The 19,040-nt window shown below is 39.6% G+C and overlaps 1 protein-coding gene across 6 annotated transcripts; it reads right to left on the bottom strand.

Annotated features, from left to right (window-relative positions):
* Nucleotides 1–46: 46 nt before the first annotated feature.
* LOC103715368 (OVARIAN TUMOR DOMAIN-containing deubiquitinating enzyme 4-like) lies at nt 47–18,476 on the bottom strand. Of its 6 annotated transcripts, none has more exons than XM_008802971.4 (7): nt 18,351–18,476; nt 7,022–7,277; nt 2,491–2,612; nt 2,132–2,172; nt 1,393–1,491; nt 1,124–1,288; nt 47–585 (listed from the first exon to the last, which is right to left on the bottom strand). In XM_008802971.4, exons 2-7 carry the CDS (start codon nt 7,140–7,142, stop codon nt 570–572), a joined length of 564 nt encoding a protein of 187 aa, XP_008801193.1. In that variant the 5' UTR covers nt 7,143–7,277; nt 18,351–18,476; the 3' UTR covers nt 47–569. The 6 variants fall into 6 exon arrangements, with proteins under 6 accessions (XP_008801193.1, XP_038974264.1, XP_038974265.1 ...); XM_039118336.1 differs by lacking the exon at nt 18,351–18,476 and adding an exon at nt 18,217–18,311; XM_039118337.1 differs by lacking the exon at nt 18,351–18,476 and having other exon boundaries at nt 6,985–7,067.
* Nucleotides 18,477–19,040: the final 564 nt, after the last annotated feature.

Here is a 19,040-nt window from a genome sequence, read left to right as displayed (position 1 = left end):
TTAACCATATGGTCACGCTTCTGAACATTTCCTCTACGATGAACTCACTCTTTCTTTTATTGGAAAACAAAAAAGCATGCGTGTTACATGTGCACATTCTAGTGGTAGGTAATTGTGTAGCAGTCATGACAAATGATAGTTTCTTTCTTTTCAAAATGTCCACTTCAACTACTTGGTTTTAGAATATTTCAGAACCTAGTGAACAAGGCACAGCTTTTGCAGAAGACAAATGCAATAAAAATAATCAGTTTTGTTGCCCGAACAAATTTAACAACACTACCATTACTAATAGTAACCAGCAAGAAAGTGATTGTTTTGCCGTTTCGCAGTTCATTCAGATTGAGTGATCCATGACCAACAAATAGCAATAGAAATATATTGACTAATTATTCTCATACCATATTAGGTAGAAGCATGATAATTATAGATGTTAGATAAATTAGTTTAGAACAAACAGCCGAATTTGAGTTTTTAAGTGAAATTTCTTATTCAGATTTCTGCAACTTGTCGCTGACTTTACAATTACCATAAGCTGCAAACCCACTGAGTCCTGCAGCGTGCGTAGCTGTTTATCTTTTCACATACCTGCCAAAGTCCAAAAGTCCAAAAAAAACTTCTCAATTTAGTCACAAGAATAACATAATGGGAAGTTTCTCTCACCGCGCTACAAAAGAAAAGATAAGTCGCTCCACATTACTTTGTGGCAACTATTGAGGAAATATAAATAAAGGCCATTGGTCAATATATGTATCTAGCCTTCACTGCAAACTAGGTTAATGTGTATTTTAGTTCATGCAAGTATGAATGTTTAGTGGTATCAATATGCCATCTAACTGTCCCCGATTTATCCTTTGCTTTTCCTTTTTTGTTTTCTCGTTTAAGCATTGTCTATCTCACATGCAACAAATTATGCATAAACAAAAGGAAGAGAAAACTTCAGAAGACACATTTATTAGAACTGAATTTCACGTCAAGATGCAAAGTGTTAGCAGATATACGAACACTTATTTATGTAATGTCACAAGTTACTGGCCGCAACAATCATCGACCTTTTAAATACGAGAGTACTGCTAACTTCTACCCTCATCGAACTCTCAACATGACATTGATTGACAAATCTTACGATTTCAACTTTGTTCTTCCAAGAGGTATCTGCAAAGCATCATAATGCCCATAGCCATGATAGAGCACACGAATTGGATCTTCCTTGCCATACTCCTGACCATACTCTGATATAATTTGAAGGTCATCAGAACCTCTAGTATGCATGTAAACAGTAATTGGCATCCTGGAAAGCCATTTATTTCATGAGAAACTTTGGAAAGCTATGGAGACCCTAATGTAAAAGGTGTTTGGAAGCAATCAGTACTTCACAGCAGAAATGTTACGAACCGAAGAACATGCGAACACATGAGCAGCTCAGGCTCTCCTCCCCACATATGAGGTTTTCTGATCTGCGTAACATATGTATCAAAATCACCTTCAAGAAACCTACAAGCATGACAAAATTATAGGTGAAATAGTTACTAATACTGCAACATTACAAGTTGATTTAAATAAATCAGTGCATAGGTAGATGAGGCGATAATGCAAATAGAAGACTATAATCTCTTTTGGGAAAACTGTAAGTTGACACAATCTAATAAGGAGTTTGACAATATTTTCATCCACCTGTTTCCTTTCTATTCTCTTTTTTTCTAGAATCCAATGATCAGACCACGTTCCTGACAAAGGCTAAAAGGTTTAACATCTTTCAAGAGAATGAGACAAAGGTCAAAGCCAACCTTGACTTCATCAACCACCCATTAGTGTTTTGAGTTTGTCTGGTCATTTTAAGTTTGGAAAATAACCAGGTTTTTTTCTTTCCTATCCAGAGATAGATCGGTGCAGGCCAGATAGCACTTTAAGCTCTTCCTCATGCAAGTCCTACAAGAAGTCCATGTGGTCTAGAAACTTTTCGCTAGGTTTCTTGACAAATTAAAACATAACCTAGCATGGCTACAATCTATCATGAAGAAACCTCTTTTATCAGCTCAGATGTGCTACACTGTGTTTATCCCAGTGCTAGCTTGTGTAAAAGAACTAGTTGTATGAGGCATCAAATAAAACAATCAGAATAACAAAAACTGACCACTCGGTGTCCGATCGTCTTGTGATAAATTCATTCGCAACCTACTCATACAGAAAATGCAATTATCAGAGGAAAATGTTATTGACTCAGAATTTAGAAAAAAAGAAAAGAAAAAAAAAGAGAGAACAAACTATAAACAACAGCAAGTTATATAGGAAATGCAATGGCAAAGATAATTAAAGTGGACAGTCTATATGAATTGGGCATAAGGCAGATAAAGCATGGATATCAAGAACGAAACCAAATAAGTTTATTTGAAATGCATACTTTAGTTCGATGTTCTAATATAAACATGGGATGGGTCAGTTCAGATATCATGACCTAATGGCAGAAGGAACAAATAAAGGCCAGTTTATTACTTTTAGTCTCAGTTCATCTGCTAATTCTTTCTGAAGGTTTTCACTTGGAGATGGTTTTCCTGTTCTCAGGCAGGCACCATGAGCCACAGATCTGAACAAGCATCTTCCATCCCCAGGTATTCCTGAAACATAAATGATGAAATCATGCCTAATATCTTCCACAGAAAGTAGTGCTAACTGTTAGGCAGTGGAAACCATTAAGCATATAATCCATGCACCATTGCATTGCCTATTGATAAAGTAATGGTGAAACATAGGAAATCAGGAGTTATGAGCTAAGATGATGATTTGCTGGATCAATATGTGGGGTACGGCCATAGAAGAAGCAATACAATTCTAAAATTTCAAAACATTGTTCAAGGAGAAAAAGATGTCATGTCTAAACTAGCAAAGAATTAGGACCAACATAGCTGGTCAAGTATTCACTCAATTGTGAATTTTATTATTATACATACCAGCCGATAATGTAGTGTGAACTTTGTCAATGGCTCAATTTAGCATCCTGGAATCCCTATCAAATGGATAGGCATAATATAAACGTAATATAAATTTCTGACTGGACATCAAGCTTATTTTTATAATCAAAACAACGTACAGTCAGTTAAATTGATCTGTAGCTTCATTGTTATTCGTTATAATTAGTATGCATCAAGTCAACAAAAATTACTACTAGACCTTGACATGTGCACTGCATATTATAAGATGTTAATTTTAGGGTTTCTAATTTTTTAAGATATGTATCCTTTTTCCATACAGTCACCTTATTTAATTCGGAGATGGGAGTTCAACTTTTTCAAAAGAGATAAGGTAGGCATTAAAAGAAAAAAAGGTAAAAATAAATGACCATGGTCCTAGAAGCATAGTTGAAATACCCATCTCTTCTTTCCACATGCCAGTTTGTTGAGAAAGGGAATAGCCAGCTTTTTAAAATAGATGTCTTTATTCTTTTCTGCACACTAGTTCGGCTTTCTAAGATACATGCTTTTTCCTCCATTTTGCATGCTTTTTTGGGAACTAAGGTAGCCTATTTCCAAGACATGTGATGTGGCCTAAAATCAATCTACCTATCATAGGCCGACATATGGCATAACAGAAGGCTCTTATTTCTGGGTTCATCCAGATAAAGAAAGCCAAGAGATAATCTTCTACTCGGACTCTTTAGAGTCCAACCCTAGTGGGACAAGGAGTCCACATCAATAAAAGAGGGCCTAGGGTACTAGATTTGCATCTCAGATTGTTCTACACCACTCTTCTCTTTTCTTTTTTCTATTGTTCCACAAAGTTGTCTAACTTAAGCATCAGAGGCCCCATGGACGGATCGGCTTTGGCAAATTCTGTTGTTGTTCTTTTTTCCTATGGGCAAGTTGATCAATGCTCTCTAGACCTCTAGCAAGGTCAGACCAACTTTTGGCAGCAACAGATTGGCACCGTCTGTAGGAAATGAGAATATATCCCATCTTCTTCCTTCGATGGATCTCAACATCTTCAGCAACGGTCTTGTGGTCGATGCATTCACGAGCACCTCAACGGCCGACTCCTCTTCTGTACCCACCCCCAAGCACCACCTTTTCTCCGTAAGGGCATACTGGGAGACTATGATGGAATCCCTAGTTCGCAAGTCCCCCTCCATGCCGCCCATAATGCAAGTGTCGTGCGCATGGGACGCACAACCGTGCATCATGTCGGCCAGAACCATCATCGCTGCAGCCACCATGGCGTCCACTGCTGCAAGCCGCCTCAACCTTCATCAATACACCATCATCAAGAGCACCCGTAAGTGTCCTACTTCTTCGTCTTCATGGGTGTCACCCTCTTCATCATCACTATCAGAACCACCAGTGGCCCTTCGCTCCTCGCCGGAGCCTCCTAGCTCTTTTTTCCACTTTTGGCCACTGTTTGCCCTAATCCTGCCTCTATTATTCATATTTTGCATCTGTTTCCTTGGTTCATCATCATATACTTGCAATTATGGATACATTTGATGCCCTCTGCCAAGTTTTATCATTTCGGATGATCCAACACATCAACTGCTCCAGTGCCATGCAAAACAGCTAAATCTGCTGAGTTTAGTGATTCGGGTTTGAAACCCAAGAGGGGCAACAAGATGATGATAGCCAGACCCGGCTTCAAAGAATCTTGCAGGCTTCCAATAGGTATGCACACATATGCCATGTGTGAATTGAATATTCATTAAACTAATTTCTCTTTAATGGTTTTAAATGCATGAGACCTAGCTTTATAGCTCAACTCTTCCCCAAATGACGTGCAAATATCCCCAAGAATTCAAGTCTTCAAGGGCGGACTATAAAAATGGCCCTCCGCAGTGTGAGAACTACAGGACCCCCAACCTAAGGTGGGAACCACGGAGGGACCACCACCCTTGAATCATAAGTGGTAGCTTAACACTAGCTGAGGTAAAATCCTAGCTGTGGCCAAGTTGAATTAAAGTGGTATGCCCGACCTCACCTATTGCAAGCAAAATCAACCCATGGAGGAAAAACTAGCGCTGGCTAGACTTGGATTACAAGTGGTCCTGCCCCGACTAGCCAACCAGGCATAAAACCATCCAAGGAAAGAAGATCCTAGTTTCGGCTAGGTCAAACGAAAGTGGCAGCCCAGCCTAATCAATCGCGAGCTAAAGCCTACTGAAGGAGGAAATCCTAGCTCTAGCTAGGTCGGACGAAAGTTGCAGCCCGGCTTAATCGATCACAATCTAAAGCCAGCCAAAGGATGAAAATCCTAGTTATAGCTAGGTCGGATGAAAGTGGCAGCCCGGCCTAATCGATCGCAAGCTAAAGCCAGCCAAAGGAGGAAACTTCTAGCTACGACTAGGCAGCCCCACGTACTCGGTCATGAACTAAAGCTAGCCAAAGGAGAAAGTCCTAACCAACCAAAGGAGGAAGTCCTAGTTCAACCTAGGCATGGACATCAGCCAATGACTTGTCCGAGCTCAACATGAGGGCAAAGGTCCGAACTCAATGAAAGGGCAAGGGCAACAGGAGATCGACCTCATGCAACTACAACATTCTAACATCGACCTCAAGAGGATCGCAACCACAGCAATACGACCTCAAGCACTTGGATAGATTCTTTACTCTAGAGTAAGTGTTAAAGAAAATTTAAGTTAATTCCCACTATTTGACTTCTCACGTGTAGAAAAGACTTGGATCCATCTAGATGCGAGGGAAAAACAAGCTTGGTTCTCTTGTTTTCGTTTTCTATTTTTTAAAACTTATTTTCATTATTTCTAGAAAATGAAAGTAGAAAATTCTTACTTTCATTATTTTCAAAACAAGAAACTTAAATTTTTTACCACAATCACTAACACCACCTATACAACTCCACCGCCACAATAGTTGTTGCCACCACCACCACCACTACTATCGTCGCCACCATCATTACCGCTACCACTATCATCTCCACCACTACACACCACCCCAACCACCTCTGCCAAATCGCCGCTGTACCATGGCCTCTACCACACCAGCACCATTACCATTACCACCACTACATCGTGGATGCCCCCACCAATGCAGCACAAAATGTAGCCAATAAATACTACGACTAGCTGGACCATGCCAGGCAAAGTCGGTGAAATTGTTCCGAACTGAGCAGTTCTGGTCGTACCGAGCTATCCCAGCGATGGACCAAGACAGCTCCGGCAATGGAAACAAAATTCGTTGCCAAAGGGGGAGGAGAAGAAAAGAGAGGAAAAAAGAGAGCGGAGGAGAGAGGGAGGTGCCGGCCGGCCGGCGAGCCGTGCGGAAGACACTCCTCCGAGCTCCAAGGCTGGAAAACAAGTCGGGTCTCCTATTTCATTTTAAACAGGGATATGGCCCCTTTTTCTTAAAGACTTCACTTAAAAATCGCAAAAAAAAGAGGACAGACCCCTGTTTCAAATGAAATAGAAGACCAGCCTATTTTCCGGCTGCGGAGCCTTCCTCCGTCTCCTGCCCGGATCACCGGCCTCCGACGGCTCTCTGCCACCCCCCCTCTCCCCTTCTCTTTTTCTCTCCCGTTCGCCCTCTCCCCTGCCTCCTCTACTGTATCGATGTAGGCCCGGCACGGCACAGTGCAGGCCCATACCGACTCGTGCCGCAAGACAACCGATCCGGAGTCCAGTACCGGCACAACAGACCATGATACCAAGCTTCGAAGGAGCTAGCAAATTCGTCAAAGAAGACTTCAATAAGAAAATATTTGATTTTATTTCTTCTGTAAGTAAGTGTGCACACGAATGAGATTTAGAGATTTTTGCTGGATTTTTCTATAAATTTTCCATTAGAGACATCATCAAATTTTAGCTTAATTTCTATATTTTTTTTAGAATAATTCTAGCATGTTTCTTTATTGTTGCGTCCTAATCGAGCAAGAGTCCTAATTCAACCATTAAAGCCAAGACAAAAGCATACTTGAAATAGGACTCAGTAAAAAGAAAATATGTTAGAATTATTCTACTACATATATACAAACATGGCTAAAATTAGATACAACCTTCAATAGAAAATTTATAGAAAAATCCAACGAAAACCTCTGAATCTTGCTTGCTCACATGCGTGCTCATAGGAGAAATAAAATAAAATATTGTCGTTGAAGTCTTCGCCCATTAATCTGCTAGCTCCTGCAAAGCTTGACGTGGTCCAGCTAGTCATTGTACTTGTTGGCTACACCTTGTGCTGCATCATCCATCATCACTGCCACCACCACCATATTGCAAGCACCCTCGCCACCACCGCCACTACTATGGAGTTCACTATCTTCGCCACTACTATGACCACCTCATCCATCTGTCATCATGTTTATATTTTTAAAAATAATTAATTATACCAAACATATATTTTTAAAATTTAGAAATAAAATAGACAAAATTTTTATTTTTTATTTTCAAAAATAAGAAAAGTGAAAGTGATGCCAAACAACCTTAGCTAAGGCATTATTGGAGGCACCTTCTCTAGTTGCAGCTAGTATCGATATCCACTTCTTAGTAGGGTACATTTATTAAAAGAAAATCATAAGCATGTTGGTTGAAGCTATTGGATGCATATCAAGTCAAATATTTGAAACAATTCTTAGCAAAGTCCGTTGAACCAGTACCGAGATCCGTACCAGTTGACGAGCAGGTCGGTATGGTTCTGGCCATTCCTGGCTCATTCTGGCCAGTTCCTATCAGTTTGGGACCGGTCCACCCAGTTCGGAGCCAATTTTGAAAAAAATAGGTGAACCGACCCAGTCCCCCACCGGGTCGGCTCGGTATGGCTCAAACCGAACGGTTCGGCTCGGTTCAACAAACCTTGATTCTTAGTGGACACCAAGTATAGAAATATGGACTCTCAAGATTGTCTCCCTGACCAAGGATGAGGCCCACCACCATATATTATTAGATGGGCTTGTTATCATGATTAACTATTATTAGAAAAAATATGCTTACATGGCTTGTGTCTTTGCACTAAGGTCCATAACAAATGAAAATGATCACGATATACCATAAAATTACATATGTAGAAAGGTTAGTTTGATATCATGGGTCAATTCTATGTTGCGGATCAGCTTCATCTTAAATTTCACAATAGACACTAGACCGGCAACCATGTTGCCAAAATCATGCAAATTAAATCCTCAATATAGCTAAGAACTATCACTATCATCCTAATCATTAAATCAAATCAAACCAACTTATTAAGTCATTTAAATTGGGGAAGAGTGCCCGCGTGGGTGCTCGGCCGCACAGGGAACAACACCTGCAAGCTGGGAACCGTGCGCCCGGTTTAATGTCACTCTGTGGCATTTAACGTGGGGGTGCGCGCGTCCGCGTACGCTCCAGCGTGTCTATGCGCGTTTAGCGGTTCGACACTGGTTTAAGCCGGTATGAACTGGAACCATACCGGTACTGGTGCCCACTCGTACATCGGTACGGTCGATACGACAGACTTTGGATAAGACCATAGATTAAATTAAGATATTGGGGCATGAATAACCAATGGGATGCTTGTACCCTTTTTCGGTACTTGGCTAATCTTTTCACTCACTCTATCTTTTTTTTCTAATGGATTTGCTGGGAATACCATCACCATCTTCTTTTACTATTGTTATCACTCAAGTCCACAAAATCATTTTAGGGAAGGGTTCTTAATTCTGCCTTCATCAATCAATGATCTAGGCTAATGTTATTAGTGCCTCACAACTCTGTGGCCTTCAACATGGTGTTGGCTTCCTTCGGCATTGTTGCAACTCCATTGGCCCAAGCCTCGGAGGGATTTCAATCATGATTCAAGTACAAAAAAGCCTATTGCCATCAATGGCATCCCAACGAGAATAGGCAAACATTAAGTTTCATGTGTCTTTTAAACATCCCATTGTGGAGAGACTTATTCTCCTCAGCAACATGTTGTTGATAATAATGGCTCCACATAGAGCAAATTTATAAAAGCTTTAAAAGGAGAATCCAGTTCCTTCCTCCTTGCGTTGCAAGGCAGCCTCTATTCTTTAGTATAAGTAGGTGTTTCTTGATAATGATCCTAAAAGGAGCGTAAGCTCCATCATTGGTTTTAACAAGGGGAAGTATACAAAAGCATCTGAGAAAAGACCCAACAAACCCTCTATTAAAGAGAAGACATGTAGATGTACCCAAAAAAAAAAAAAGGAGGATAGCGTTCAGGTTTTTTCAGTCCACAATGCTAAGGGTGCCCCAATCCCATTCATTATCACAAGTGTATGAAAAAGAGTGGCATATATAGCGAACTTATCCCTACGTCCTCCTCTACCAAGAAGATCATAAAGAAGAATAGGCACCATTACCAGCAACAATGAGTCTGCTAGGCTAAGCTTTAAGGCCTTAAGCCAAACAAATTAGTTTAGAGTCAAGATGTTAAGCTGGTGGTCACTGTTCCAACAACAAACACCTCTAGCCTGCCAAAATAAAAAGCTCTCCAATCTAATTCTGCTAAATTTAGAGAATGAAGGCGGAAAAGGAAAACCTCATAAAGACGAGGATCTTGTGAAACAGATTTGCAAGGCTTTTGTATCTCTTAAGAAGCGCATGGCCCAAAACCTAAGGATCACCAACCAAGGACTCAAGCCACCAAGGGCCTGGAAATTTGCTACCTATTAGTCATGGTCTTTTCAATTCTCAAAATTATAAAGAAATGAGATAGTGTAAAGGCCTCTACCTTCCTTGTCTCACCAAAATCAACCATAAGAAGGATGGTACCTAAAAAAATTAAGGGAAAAAAAGCTCGAAGCTCACAATTATCAGGATGATTGGAAACTACAAACATGACAACCTAGCACAAAAAAAAATGCAAGATTATTTTTGGAGCTGACATCTCCATGCAAGAGGTTGCACGAGTGAGAGAAACTATGACAAAAAGCTCCTAGGCTCGGGATCATCATTCCTAACAAGAAGCCAAGAACATTAGAATCCTAATTAGATAAATTTTTAATTCATTTCTTGAAGATATCATTTATGAATTGGGGGCAAGAAGACATTCAATACCATTATTTGGGCTATCGCAAATTGGAGGGCATGAAAGGTGTTTTTACGTTAGAAGAGGGGGAACATGTTTGCTTTGCTACAATGCACGATAGGCCCATTTACCCGCCCCACAATGGCATAATGTGGGATTTCATTACAAACTTTAGTATGTCTAAATATTTTACATCAACTAGTGAGATGTTGAGTAAAAAAGTGAATAAGAATAAAAGGAAAATATAACAATAGAAGGTGAAGGACATGGGACTTGTAAAGGTACCATGAGTAAAATACAAGCCATTGAAAGATTCGTTGGCAACCTAAAAGGATGCTCGGTGTAAAAAGGTCAACTCGTAGTTAGGGTAAAAGCCCATATGGGTATTCACAAACAAATTTAGGAAAAAATGCTAAGAAAAACCTGGGATGACTCATAAGAAGGATTTTAACTTAGCAAAAACCCAAGTGGCAGCAAGGTTATCTAAGGAAAGTAATTCATGTAAATGTAAGTCTATGTAACATGCTTTGGGCCTAGTCATTCTTAAGTTGATACATTCATGTGCTGGCTGGGAAATATATATGCCTCAATACAAAACATCATAGTAATAAAGCCAATCATTCCCATCGCTTGCTCCAGTTATGACAAACTCTTTTCTTAAAGTTCACATGTTTTGAGGCTGAGAAATTGTCATTAAAGCAAAAGTCAAATTTCAGCCCATCTTGGGATAACCAAATTGGGTCATTCATTACAGGTGGCCACCTTAGCTAGAGCATCAGTCCAGACACCTCTTATGCAGCGAGCCATGCATGTGCTAATCAATATGCATGCCCACTTGGGCAGCATTTTTGGAAGGCACAAGTGTAACTAAAATACAACTCAACAACCTAACTCATGAGCAGATTGGTCCAAGACTTTCTGATGCACATCAAGTCAAATGTCTGGAGCAACTCTTGTAGTGCATACCAAAGAACAAAAATATGGAGTCCCAATTGACATGCTAACCAAGGGCCCATGCCAACATTTTCAAGTGAGCTCCTAACCATGATTGACTGTTATGGGCATGGTCTGCCGTACCGATCGGTACGGGTTTGTACGGGCCGGTATGTACCGGTACCGGACAGAACCGGTACGATACAGTTATATTTTTCGGTTTTCAACTATTTGCAATCTGTAACGGTCGGTATCGGCCCGTAATAATGGGACTGACCATCATAACTCATTGCCAAGTAGCTAATTAAGAAATACCATGATAGTTGTCTTGATTTGAATTAGCAATGCCATGAAAATGCATCACTTACAAATTGCTACTAATTGGATCCCACTTCCAAATCATTGATTATTAAGTGGAACAACTAGTTTGATGTAATGAAATCAGACCACATCGTGCAAGTGGTTATCTCATGTTACAACATGGTAATTACAACCATGTTGTCATAATAAAGCAAAAACTAGTTTCTTGAAATGACTAGAGATCACCAGCATCCTCCGGTGTTCACTTGTTCCATTTGATGCAGAAGTTCAAACACCACTTCTCTTGTGCAAAGCATGTGATGCAGAAGACATTTACAGTTTCCATACATATGCCAAGGCTTGTTGTACTAGTCAGTACCGTACTGCACAGAGTATACCGTACCGCACAGAGCGTACCATACCTACCGGTATACAGTCTCGTATTATACCAACACTTGGTATGCTTCGCCGTCTCGTACTGTATTACATACTGATATTGCAATAGGATGGTACCAGTACGGAATCCAGTATCAAGATAGTGAACCTTGATTGCAAGCATGTATATTGAACAAACACAAAGTCGATGTGCAAGAGAACATATATGCCCATATTCCCAAGTGCTAGCAATGTGCTAACAAAGGCCCTTTTTTTCGAATTTTTTTTAGCTTCTCATACTGGGTTGTACCCTATTGCTCTGCACCACGCACATACTAAAAACCCCATGTATGTAGTGTGTGCCATGAGTAGCTATATACCATCCAACTTTGTCCAATATATTTAATGATTCGGGATCCACATCCTATATTGTGAAAAAGTCCTAGATATATAAGGGTCCTAGAGCAGTGCATGACATCTAACCATAACTACTAGGGCCAACCAACAAAGTCAATGAGCCAAGCCACCCTATGTATGAAGGTGCTAGAAAAAATAATTAATAATGAACAAGATCAAAGAAAGAGAAATTGTTCCATTCCCTTACCTCATAGTCCCCAACTATTCTCAGGCCTCTTTTTAGTTCCTCCACTCTCAACTATGGTACGCTATACCATACCGAACCGGATGGTATAGAGCCTACCATACAGTATCAGTTTAGTACCGATACGTGATATAGGGGTGTACCAGCATACGGTATGTTGAATCAATCCCATATCGTACCGTACCAACACAGTGACTGGGTAGCACCAATATGGAGCCCGGTACAGAAACGGCCTACCTTGCCCTTAACTTTCTTTGTTTAACTTTCTTACTTCTCTAGCTTCTTCATATCTCAGGGTTCATTCAGTTGGGGGTAATCTAGCATAGATTACCATATCTGGTACGAAAAGAGGATGAAAAAGATGGTAAAATAAATCGTGCATCCCATACCTATTTTACTGAGAGAGAAGATAAAACAAATACCGCCATGAGGTGGTTTTTTTTCCACACCAGATTACTGAACAGGGGTAATCAAAAATTGTCATTGCTTGACAAAGGTGCCTCTGCTTTTTTTGTTGAAGCAAACAAATGCCCCCTTTTAAAATAGTCAATCCCATAGTGGTCCCGACGCAAAATAGAACACTAGCTAGCCATTAATAAGAAAATGAAAATGCTGAAATTTATTTATAACAGAAAATATATTTTCTAATATATGCATAATTAATTTAAAAATATTTATTCACTCACGTAAATCTATTTCAAAATTTGAAATGGCCCATATTGACAACCTTCATATAAGTGGGCGATAAATAGCCAACAAATGGATTGAACAAAAATGATGTTATTACTTTAATTGTTTATTCAAGGGCATTGTTAATAGATTACCTTCAACTACGCATAGTAATAATCTTTTTCCAATGCCATTTTCTAGAGTAATTTTTCCACCAACAAAATATAGTTAATTTATTTTTTCCCACATTCATTTTTCCAGATATATGATTCCTAAGAATCGTTAAATTACCCTGTAATCTGACATACCTCAACCAAACAAACCCTAAAATCCTATATAAACCAAATGAAGCCCTAAGCAATGGCTAGCCCAAGTCCTGAAAGTGTGCCCTCCTTTCCATCTTATTCTATGGGTCACCCTTAATGAAATTGTCCCTATCTCCCCACCATTCGAGCTAAGAATCTATATCCCAACTGAAGCCCTTCTTCATTTCTTTACCATCAAAGATCATAGAATCTCATCCAAATGTAAACTCCATGTCTCGGTTCTCAAAATCAAAGCTTCCACATTCAAATCTCACAATCCCATTCCAACAAAACCTCCACACCTTAAATCAACTCCCATTTTTGACCCTCCAAAAGCCCATTCATGCACCAATTCAATGCGTGCATTATGCCTAATCTCCATAAAATGGGAGAAGAGAACCCCTTTTTTCTCGGATCCATATAAATGAAGTCTCTAGCTCCATCTTTACCATAAATGTGCTTTGTGGGCAGAAAATTAAGATCATATGAAAAGTTTTTAGCGATAGTAACATCAAGAACTTGATCTGGTCATAATGCAAAAAGATCCAAGGGTCAATTAAGGAGTAACATGTCCATTTGGCAGCAGCCTGCCATTTTACAAAGCTTCTTAGATGATTGTCTAATCAAGTTCAGAGCATGTTGATACACCTCGTGTAGAAAGACAGTTTGTGGCCATTGCCTAGGATTAGGACCGAATTTAGAGAAATATGAACAAAGCTTATGGCCATCACAATTGTGCATGATGAGCCTTTAAAAAAAAAAAAAGATAATGTTTTCCGATTATGAAGGCAGAGTTCTTAACTCTAAAGAGGTAAAGAGTTTAAAGTGCATAGTGTTTGCCTTCAAGATTTCTCAGCTTCAAAGAAGAGAAATTTGAAGTTCATAACCTTGAAGTTCAAGGTTGGTTGAAATTAAGACTACTAGTGCATGGTCTTTGCTTTCATTCATAACCTGAGAGTAAAGAACTTAAGAAATGGAGATCACAAGGTCTTGGCTAGCAGGTGTGGCCTAAATTTGATGTAATGAAAAGGCCTCCAAAAAGTTGAAGGTTAGAATGAGTATCCTCGATCCTCTAGGATGTTTAAGCCCAAGCGAATCAGGGTTTGAACTGCATGGCATTGTCATAATAGCTTGGAAAAAACACAGAATTCACATCAGCTTCCAGTGCAGCCTCTTAACATGACAAAGCCATAAAGTCAATGAATTTAGCCTTTGGTTACAGCCTATCTGTAAAAGAATGAATACCAAGCTTGTGTCCTCTGCCCTTGGCTATTTCTTAGTTCCAAAGGAATCAAAGCATGGAGTTCTTAGACCTAGATCTTAGGAACTAATTCCAAGAATGAATAACATAGAGTTCATGCTTCCACCATTGTTGCTGACCCAATTCTAAAGGAATTAAAGTTTAGGGAAATTGCTTGTTTCACCTTTAGGTCAGCTTACCTCCAATAAAAGATCCACAATATTTTTAAAAAGATTCCAACCCAAACGTAAAATCTGAATTGGCAAATTAAATAGAATGCGACTTTAAGTCTTTAAGCTATGTATTCTAACTTCCAAGTCCCCAAATTGTGCCAAGCAAATCAAATTGAACTTCCAATCACTAAACTAGTTGAATCAAAATAAATTGACCATCAGATCATCAAAAAAACCATGCAAATCAAGTCAAGATAGGCTCTTAAGAATTTAAACCAGCCATGGTGACCTTCAGCCCTTAAACTGCAAAGAAAATTTCAAGTCACTAGGAAAATTAATTTAAATTGACCTCCAAGTTGTTCAACTAAGCAAATCAAGTAAGATTTATCTCTTAGTTTTCAAACAAGGTAAACTGACCTTCAAGTCATAAATGGGTAAATTAACCTCCAGTTCATGAAACTAGGCAATCCAATCAATTTGGCCCCTAAGATGCTGAAATAGATAAACTGACCTCCAAGTAATGAAACTGCAAAATCAAAACATTTTAAACTCCATGTGATTAAATTGGCATGTAAATTCCTAAACTGGGCTACTCTTCCCTCTTTATCCATGAAAATACATTAAATTTATAGCATATTCATAAAACTATACATGTATGCTGGAGTATGCCCCTGCTTAAGCCATGTAAAAAATAATAAACAAGCAAATTGATTACATCAAAATTTCAGTTTATGTTGTGGACTTCCTTTTAGTCCTTGTGAATAAGTTCTTTTAATAGAAGGTGCTCCAATTCCAAGGTATTCAATGGTCAAATCCTTGAATACATTGAAAGAGGGGGAACTACAATCAAAAGATCCTCTTCCATAGGATGAACTTTATGAGCTCAATAAACATTACATTGTGAATCCTTTATTGACCTTGAGAGATGTCAAATCATTCTCAAAGAAACAGATATATGATCCCCTAGCTTCAATCTCTCTGCTTGCTTACCCATCCAAAAACTCTTCATGGAGAATTATATCGAAATGATTAGTGCATTAGGGTAAAGGCCAAAAATGTTACAACTACATAATTCTGCACCAAAAGGCAATAATTTACCATATCATCCAATTGCTTTTCTTCCCAGTCCCAATATATATATATATATATATATATATATATATATATATATATATATATATATATATATATATATATATATATATATAAAACTCAACTTTTTTTAAAATACTAGTTATATTGCATGTGGCTGCCAAAGATTTTGAATGTTAGGCAAATTTAACTATATTTAAAATATTTAGGTTTAAAATTAATTATCACTATTTTTTACAAGAAAACCTATTATACACAAATAGTTGTGGATCATCAAACTGATAGAGCTGAACTAAAAAACTTTAATGATAAAAGTTTGGGTGGGGTCGGGGGAGTGGCAAAGGGAGAGTCCCATACATGAGGTTTAAAAAAGAATTCTAACCCTACCATGCCTAGGATGAGGAAGAGTTTGTCTAGTTTAAGAGCGGAGACATTGTTTAATGGAGAAAACTAATGAAGACTATACTATGAATTGAAAGTTGGCATAATATTGCTTTGAAAGAAAAAAAAACAGTTCGGAAACATTCCCACTAGTAATATAGTGTAAGGATTATGAACCAACAAGTCAGCAACAAAGTTACTCACTTGCCCAATATAGTTCTCATCGTGGTCGGCAAAACCATCCCAAACTGCCCAATTCGGGGCGTCCGAAGCCGTACCGGCGGCGAACTGGGACTGCTCCGGCAACGAAAACGAGACTGGTGATGGAGGAGAAGAAGAAGAAAAAGGAGAAAGAGAGAGAGAGAGAGAGAGAGAGAAAGAGCGAGGGAGCGAGAGAGAGGGAGATAAAGGAGGAGAGAGGAAGGTGGAGGCCAGCCGACAGAGGCCGGGGAGCTGCGAAAGAGGAGCTCCACCTCCGATCCCCTGTTTCGTTCGAAAAGGGGCTCGGAAGGGGCCTTATTTATTTTTGCAATTTTTAATTGAAAATCGGCAAACCCATTGAAAAAGAATTAAGTAAAGTCAACAATGGGTTTGCCGACTTTCACTTAAAAATCGCAAAAATAAAAGAGCCCCCCTCTAGGCCTTTGTTTCAGACGAAACAGGAGACCGGAGGTGGAGCCCCTCCTCCGCCTCCTCCATGGCAGCTCCCCGGCCTCCGCCTCCTCCGTGCGGCGATTCTCCGGCCTCCGCCTCCTCCGCGCGGTAGCTCCCCGACCCTCCGCTGGCTCTCCGCCGGCCTCCCTCAGCTTCCCCCTTCTCTCTTTTTTCCTCTCTCCCGTTTTTCCTCTTCCCCGCCTCTTCTACTGCGTCGGTACAGGCCCGGCACGGCACAGGCCCGTACCAATCAGTGCCGCCAGGCAACCGGTCCGAAATTCAGTACCGGCACGGCAGACACTGGTTCTCATCAAAAAAATTCTAAAAAAATTGCTCATAACCCTAAAATCAATTCAGAATAAAAGAACCAGATCGAAATGTTAGCTTTGTCATTCATTGGAGTGGCAACTAAATAACCCAAATACATGGATAAAGTCATCAGCGTAATGAAAATATCCAGTAAAGCTACAAACCTCTAACTGATCACCTCCAGCATAATCATGAAAAAAAGAAAGTTGCAAAGCCCTTGTCCTCATTCCTTTATCCAATGAACAAATCCACCGATTAAGTAAAAGTTTGGAAGCAATTCGTCAACATTAGGGATTAAGCATTTATAGTTCAGTTTTCTCACCCACTCAATCCACCTTCACTCAAAATCCATATCATAAGCCATCTCATATGAATATTCCTATATGTAGATATTTCAATTCCTAAAGCCCTCCATAATGATCTTACAAATTATCAGTAAAAAGAATAATATGCCTATGACCTTTGTAAATCATATCTTTCTTCTTTTTTCACCAGCTTACCATAAACATATACTACTCAAGTTGTAACAATCACAACATTGCGGGTTGATCTTAATTTGCACCTAATATTGCCCATAGGTGCACTGTGGACCAACTTCATAGTTCAAAGTATATTTATATTTATAACAAGTCACAGAGGATGATCTCATGACTTGTCACATTCATGACTTTTATGATAATTAATGCTAAATAGATAATAGCGGAATCTTCTTCTTCCCCATGTTCTGGAATTTTAAAAGTGTTGAGTTCCATTCATCAAAATATTTTTTTAATGATCTGGTTATAGAAAGCACACGAGTATCCTGCTAAAGTAAAGCATGCAAGCTAGAAAGTATCAAGAAAATATTTATTGTTTTACGAGAAATTTCTCCACCGAAAGCAAAAATCTGTAAGGACAACCAGATAAAAGAAGAAACAGAAGAAAAAACACCAGAACACATCATTTAACAAACCTAAACCACTTTCCATATAAAACTCTAGAGAGATCGAAGGAGAGAACTCAATCCCACAACACAAGTGCGGCTAAAACTGGAGCCAGCAAACTCAATCAGGAAAGCAAGAGGAAAGAAAAGAAAACCATTTTAATGAACAAATACCACAAGAAAGGAATCGAATGGATCACGAAACGGTAGTAAAAAAAGAACAGAAGAGAAGGCATCGGAATCTGATGAAGTAGGATCCAATCGGACGGAACAACATACGAATCGACCGCAGATGAGGGGGATCGTTACCGAACGCACGGCCCGAGCTCGACATGGATCGCAGAGCACGGCACACAAATCGGTAATCGCGTTTGAGGGTTTTTTCCCAAATTTGGGAAGGGGAATTGCAGGGGATTTCGAAGAGGAAGGGACGGTGGAGTTACCTGTCTATCGAACTTGAATTTAAGTAGAGGAGACGAATCCATGGAACGATTTTTCTGACGTGAGAGAGCAGTATGAGGGGAAGCTAAAGTAGAGGGCGGCGAGTCGAATCGAATTCCATACCTCCTTTTCTGTCTTTATTTTTCCTAATTCTTCTGGGCACTCTCGGAATTAAGGATTCGAGCACCGCGCGCCACGTCCGGTCCTAGGCACCACGTGTGATCGGCAATGACAGGTTGGGCGCGGTAAAGGGCTGGTGGATCCGGAAGCTTTATTTACCAAGCAGACCCGAATATTGGGGCTTGGAATATAGACGGGCCCCGCTTGACGTTCGTTCAACGGTTTAATTGTAACTCTGTATAGCTTGAAATTTTCAAAATTAAACTAGTAAAATTATACGTGCGAGTGCATGTAGAGTAGGATCGGAAGAGCTAGTAAGTTATAGATATATATATATATATATATATATATATAAACTTTAGTCAAAATCTTATGGTAGCTACTTTTAGTGGTGAAGATTTTTGCCCAGGGCCAGCCCAATTTTCAGGCGACTGAGACGGTCGCTTAAAATTCCGGCCCAAAGAAGGCCCACCACAGAAAAAACCTCAAAGATAAAATGGAAAGTAAAAAAAGTTCCTCCTTGTGAGTTCGTCTTAAGCCGACCCACAACAAAAAAAGATCTCAAAGACAAA

This window comes from Phoenix dactylifera, unplaced genomic scaffold (assembly GCF_009389715.1).
Source record: "Phoenix dactylifera cultivar Barhee BC4 unplaced genomic scaffold, palm_55x_up_171113_PBpolish2nd_filt_p 000336F, whole genome shotgun sequence".
Taxonomy (NCBI): Eukaryota; Viridiplantae; Streptophyta; class Magnoliopsida; order Arecales; family Arecaceae; genus Phoenix; species Phoenix dactylifera.
The sequence above is the reverse complement of the archived record's forward strand: the minus strand, read 5'-3'. Positions and strand labels throughout refer to the sequence as shown.

What these genes read in the sequence shown, in the direction of transcription:
- LOC103715368 (XM_008802971.4), bottom strand. Translation starts at nt 7,142, where the DNA reads ATGACTAGCTGGACCACGTCAAGCTTTGCAGGAGCTAGCAGATTAATG. An exon ending in TGAGCAAGCAAGATTCAGAG is followed by an intron (nt 2,613 to 7,021) that starts GTTTTCGTTGGA and finishes TTTATGTTTCAG; the next exon opens with GAATACCTGGGGATGGAAGA. An exon ending in AGACGATCGGACACCGAGTG is followed by an intron (nt 1,492 to 2,131) that starts GTCAGTTTTTGT and finishes TCATGCTTGTAG; the next exon opens with GTTTCTTGAAGGTGATTTTG.